The 6088-nt window shown below is 34.1% G+C and overlaps 1 protein-coding gene across 1 annotated transcript; it reads left to right on the plus strand.

Annotated features, from left to right (window-relative positions):
* Positions 1-1452: 1452 nt before the first annotated feature.
* LOC308347496 (olfactory receptor 6C76-like) lies at positions 1453-2387 on the plus strand (the record flags this gene model as incomplete). The annotated part of the gene is given in 2 exon segments (XM_080810969.1): positions 1453-1912; positions 1915-2387. Coding segments are annotated over 2 exon segments (933 nt in total).
* Positions 2388-6088: the final 3701 nt, after the last annotated feature.

The following is a 6088-nucleotide window of genomic DNA, read 5'->3' on the forward strand; positions in this document are numbered from 1 at the left end:
AGTGCCAGAGATACTGCTACCCAATGAAAAACTTTTGCAAGACCATTTGAGTCTCAGCCTTTCAAACTAAACATGGATTGACTACATGGAACAGCCTGTAAACCTGTTTCCACTGTGTCACCAACTGTTTCCTGGATCACCAGTTACAGAACCTCTTGAATACTTTGTTTGCAGCTTCTACCAGCAACTGGGGCTGTGTCAACTTTCTATGAGGGTCTCCCCAACATCAGGAATAAACTTTTTCCTAAACTTATTCTTCAATATGTTTCATCTTTCTCTATGTGACCAGAATCATCCTGCCAAATTCCACCTACACACTACAGAAATAGCTCCTTGCACAATGAAATTAAAGGCAGAAACAAATTGTGAAGTCTACAAAATGCTCCAGAAGGAAAGCCTCAAACACTGACACTCATTTAAACTAAGGCAACAGAACATTTGGATTTGAGATGCCAAACTGTTGCCACAGAAGATTATATAAATGTAAGTATATTTTTCATTTCATACCTCATTTATTTTTTTCCATTTTCTAATCAATTTGTAACCTAAATCACTTAAATGTTTCTCTTTGAATATCTTCTAAAAAGTAATAGATTGTTATTTAATTCAGAAAGGAAAAGTTTTAATTCTTGGTTTGTTTAGGATTATATATTTCAGATTTTATAGCCTTGATTCTTTTGTTGTTATTAATTCTCTATTTAGGCAGGACAGATATGAAACATCTTGAATAAATTGTAGAAACTATTTTAAAAAGCAATTTTCAAATGTTCTTTTTAAAAAAAATTCATTATAACATGGTCATTAGTAAAATATTTTAATAAAAATAAAATAATATCAGGCGCCTGGGTGGCTCAGTGGGTTAAAACCTCTGCCTTCAGCTCAGGTCATGATCCCAGGGTGCTGGGATGGAGCCCCGCATTGGGCAGGCTCTCTGCTCCAAGGGATGCCCGCTTCCTCCTCTTTCTCTGCCTGCCTCTCTGCCTACTTGTGATCTCTGTCTCTCAAATAAATAAAGAAAATCTTTTTTTTTTTTTTTTTAAAGATGAAGGTGAAACCAACCAGGTCCCCATGGGCATCAAGAACCTGGGGACCTGGTCCCAAACCGGTTTTATCATGGTCAGCTCTTAGATTCCTAGCAGAATGCCTTGGGATTTATTTTTTTTTAAAGATTTTATATATTATTTATCTGACAGACAAAGATAACAAGTAGGCAGACAGGCAGGCAGAGAGAGAGAGGAGGAAGCAGGCTCCCTGCAGAGCAGAGAGACCTATGCGGGACTCGATCCCAGGACCCTGAGATCATGATCTGAGCCGAAGGCAGAGGCTCAACCCACTGAGCCACCCAGGCACCCCAAATAAATAAAATCTTAAAAAATAATAATAATCATGAACTCACAAAACTCATTGTTTTTTGTTTGCATTTATAGACTTGGAAGAAGTCAGCTGTAAGAAATGAAAAATCAAACATCTGTGAAAGAGTTCATTCTTCTGGGATTAACAAATGACCCAGAACTAAATATTTTGATTTTTCTATTTCTATTTTTCACATATATACTGAGTATAACTGGGAACATGACAATTATAACCCTCACTCTGGTAGATTCTCACCTTAAAACTCCCATGTATTTCTTCCCTAGGAATTTCTCTTTTCTAGAAATCTCATTCACAACAGTTTGTATTCCTAGATTTCTGGTCAGCATTATAACAGGAGATATGACGATTTCCTATAATTCTTGCATGGCACAGGAGTTTTTCTTCATACTCCTTGGCTCAACAGAATTTTTTCTTTTGACTGCTATGTCTTATGATCGGTACGTAGCTATCTGCAAGCCATTGCATTACACAGCAATAATGAACAGCAGAGTCTGCAACCAGCTTGTAATTAGCTCTTGGCTAGCTGGATTTCTCATTATCTTCCACCTGTGATCATGGGACTTCAACTGGATTTCTGCGACTCCAACATCATTGACCACTTCACTTGTGACTCTTCTCCTATACTGTTGATCTCCTGCACAGACACAACATTCCTAGAGCTCATGGGGTTCTTCCTGGCAGTATTCACGCTCATGGTAACCTTAATATTAGTGGTTCTTTCCTATGTATTCATCCTTAAAACGATTCTGAGAATCCCCTCTGCTGAACAAAGGAAAAAGGCCTTTTCCACTTGTTCCTCACACATGATTGTTGTCTCTATTTCTTATGGAGGTTGCATTTTCATGTATGTCAAAACGTCAGCAAAAGAAGGAGTGGGTTTGACCAAGGGTATAGCTGTGCTCAATACCTCTGTTGCCCCAATGCTAAATCCTTTTATTTACTCCTTAAGGAACCAGCAGGTAAAGCAGTCTTTTAAGAACTTAACCAACAAATGCTTCTCAAATAAACTGTAATCATAAAGAAATTCATGACCTCAATTTTAAATAGAACCTATGTCTAACACAATATTAACACTGTTATATTCTCCAATCACTGTGGTATTCAACTTCCTTTCCTTCAACTCTTACTCTCCATTTGTTCTATTTTGGCCTCACTTAGTTCAACTATCCTTTCCCATTTACATGCCCTAAAAACTTTCTAAGCATGAATGATTTGAAGTCACATAAATGAGCATAACACTTAACAAGAATGCCAGAATTTAGTTTTAACAATCATTGGAAGAACTTTCCCTTTGTACACCAATCAGAGCTAGGTAAAATCCTAAGCAATCCTAAAAAGCTATTTCTCCCAGTGCGTAAGCATTGAGTATTAAAGTAATTTCATCTGTGAGGTAAAGTCTCCTATGTCTAGTGTGCCTTTATCTGTCCTTGTATCTCCTAGGGTTTTTATATTATAAATGTTGATCTATGCTATTGGGGGCATAGGCATTATATCTTCATCATGAATTCAATCCTTTAGTGTTATAACAAAGCTTGTTTAATGTCTTTTCTGGACAAAATTCCAAAGTTACTACAAGTATGGCACTGCCATTTCTGTAAAATTCCAATATTTTCAACACAAAGCCTTTTGAGTGAACTACTGGTGATTATGCCACAGTCCATTACTTTCTTTTAATTTGCTGATGCTGAGCCTGGAGCTTATCAGACACACCCTTGGAAGGAACCTGGTTTCCTATGATCCAATTTCCTCTTCTTTTTACTTTTCTTATTTCTTTTTCCTTTTTTTTTTTTTTGAACTTAAAACTATATGTTTTCTATTTCCCAGGTAGTTTTCAAAATTCCTGGCATGATGTTCGTACCTTAAAATGTTTTCCAGTGTTCATAGGGTTTCATTATCTTAAAAATGAAAAATATCTCTTTCAGAATTTTTATGGACATTGGAGTGTGTGAATTTAAGCATGTTTGCACTATCCAAAACTTGACCTAAATCTTTCCTATAAGAAGTTCTTAATTACTGCTCTACACTTATGAGAATGAAACTCAATTTAGTATTTGCCCATTTGCTTCTTTGTTGTCCTCTCCCACAAACAATGCATGAACACATGAAATCATTTAACTTCCCATCAGAACATTTTTCCTTAATATTTATTTGAATTCTCAGTGCTTTGGTTCCCTTTCTCACTCATTAGAAGAATCAAAAACAGGCGAAATTAAATTCTAAAACATGAATGTCTGACACATCTGTGATATTTACAGGTTTACCTCAACAAAAATATTTACTATATCTGCTTATAGAAAGTGTTTTACTCAATTTGATAGTAACTTTAGTTAGAATTGGGAAGTACAGTGGATTCTCTTCTTAGGCGTCATGGATGTAAATTTTCCACCTATTCCAGAATTGTATTCTTATTTCTTTCTTTATTTTACAAAGCTTTTCATTTTTCCAGTTGTTGCTTTGGAGATTCTGCGTAAACCTAAATACTTGCTTTGCATCTCTTGGTGCAGGTACAACTCAAACAGTGTGATGTTCAATAAATCCTGATGCTTTGATGCATATGGGCAGAGAAAAGTAGCATGCTAGTGTTTAAAACCAATTTTCTGAAAACAATATACAGACATATTATAAGTTTTACTAATATAATTTACAAATAATAATAAAACATTCATTAAACTTAATTGGAAATTCTATGTCCCAAGTTGATTTTCACAGAATGACTTCACTGATTTTTACCAAACTCATCTCCATAACTAAGTTTGCATATCAACCACAATTTGACAGATGCAGTTGAATTTAACACTGTAGCACTTAAATGCACATTTAGAGTCAGAGGTCTTTCAATACACTCAATAGTTAATATAAAAGGTTGAAAAAACAAAACAGTAAGTATATGGAAGACTTGAACAATCTTATCAACCAAATTGACCTAATTGAGATTTTTTAGAACATTCCATCCAACATCAACAGAATACTCATTCTTTTTTTTTTTAAGATTTTATTTATTTATTTGACAGGCAGAGATCACAAGTAGGCAGAGAGGCAGGCAGAGAGAGAGGGGGAAGCAGGCTCCCTGCTGAGCAGAGGGCCTGATGTGGGGTTTGATCCCAGGACCCTGGGATCATGACCTGAGCCGAAGGCAGAGGCTTTAACCCACTGAGCCACCCTGGCGCCCCCCAGAAGACTCATTCTTTCCAGTATTACACAAAACATTATCATAATGGGTCATAACCTGAGTGACAAAAGCATCTCAATAAGTTTACAACATTTCAGTCATGCCTAGTATGTTTACTGAACACTATATACTTAACTTCAAAATCAATTATGGAAAGATATATGGAAAATCTACTAATATTTAGAAACTAACATATATATAATCCCTGGGTTGAAGGAAATCAAAGAAAAATTAAAATGTCATGTCAACAAAATAAACATAAAATTACAACATAACAAAATTTGTGGGATGCAGCTAAAACATTACTTAAAAAGAAACTTAAGACTCTAAAATTAGAAAAGAAGAAAATCCTAAGGTCAATGACCTCAGCTTCCACCTCAATAAACCATCAAAATAGTAAAACAAATTTAACCCACAGTAACAAGATGAAAGCGAAAAATAAAAACCAATGAGGAAATCAGTGAAATAGAAAACAGAAAAATAAGAAAATATCAACACTGCATGGAGCACTGGCTGTTATACGCAGACAATGAATCATGGAACACTACATCAAAAACTAATGATGGGTTGTATGGTGACTAACATAACATAATAAAAAAATTTTAGAAAAAGACAGCAATAAAACCAAATCTGATTTTTTGAAAATATCATCAAAATTGATAAGTTTATTGGCAGGTTGATGAGGAAAATACAGAGAAGATACAAATTATCATTATCAGAGAAGACCAAAGTCATATCACTGATATTCTAGTTAATAAACAAATAATATGGAGATTTTTTAACAACTTTGTGTCAATTAATTAAAAAACATAATGAAATGGAAAAACAACAAAATCTCATTCAAGAAAAAAAACAATAATAAGACACAGATGGATGGGATGTCTTTATTGCCCATTTTGGTGAGTACACTGAAGTAAATTCCAGGTTGTACAGAAAAAAAAAAAAAAAAAACGAATAAGAAAAAAAAACAATAAAATCCCATTCTAGAAAAAAATAGATGATAAGTCTTTATCTAGTGTGGAAATTGAAATTATAATTAGGAAATATCTCACAAAGAAAATTCCACATTCACCTGTGATTACTATGAAATATTTAAGAAAGCAATACTAATAATTATACACAACTGTCCCAGAATATATTAGTGTAGGGAATACTTTCCAACTCAACCCATGAGAATAGTATTATCCTGAGAGCAAAATGAGGAAATAGACATTATTAGGAAAATATGGTAACAAATCTCACTCATGAGTAAGCTGCAAGTATTTAAAATAAAAGACAAACAAGTCTAGAATATATAAAAAGTTAAATTAATTTTGGTCAAGTGGCATTTTTCTTAATAGCTACAGAAAAATATCCAATATACATATCTAATAAAAACTCTCCAAGTGCACTTGTGATGGGCACTGGGTGTTATACGAGTATTGGATCACTAAATTGTACATCTGAAATTAATATTACACTGTAAAACGAAAAGACTCTCAGTGAGCAGATCTAATAAATGGAAAATACCAAAGGACATCCAAAATATAGTTTTATAAAAAGAAA

This window comes from Martes martes, assembly GCF_963455335.1.
Source record: "Martes martes genome assembly, chromosome: 8".
NCBI classification, from domain to species: domain Eukaryota; kingdom Metazoa; phylum Chordata; class Mammalia; order Carnivora; family Mustelidae; genus Martes; species Martes martes.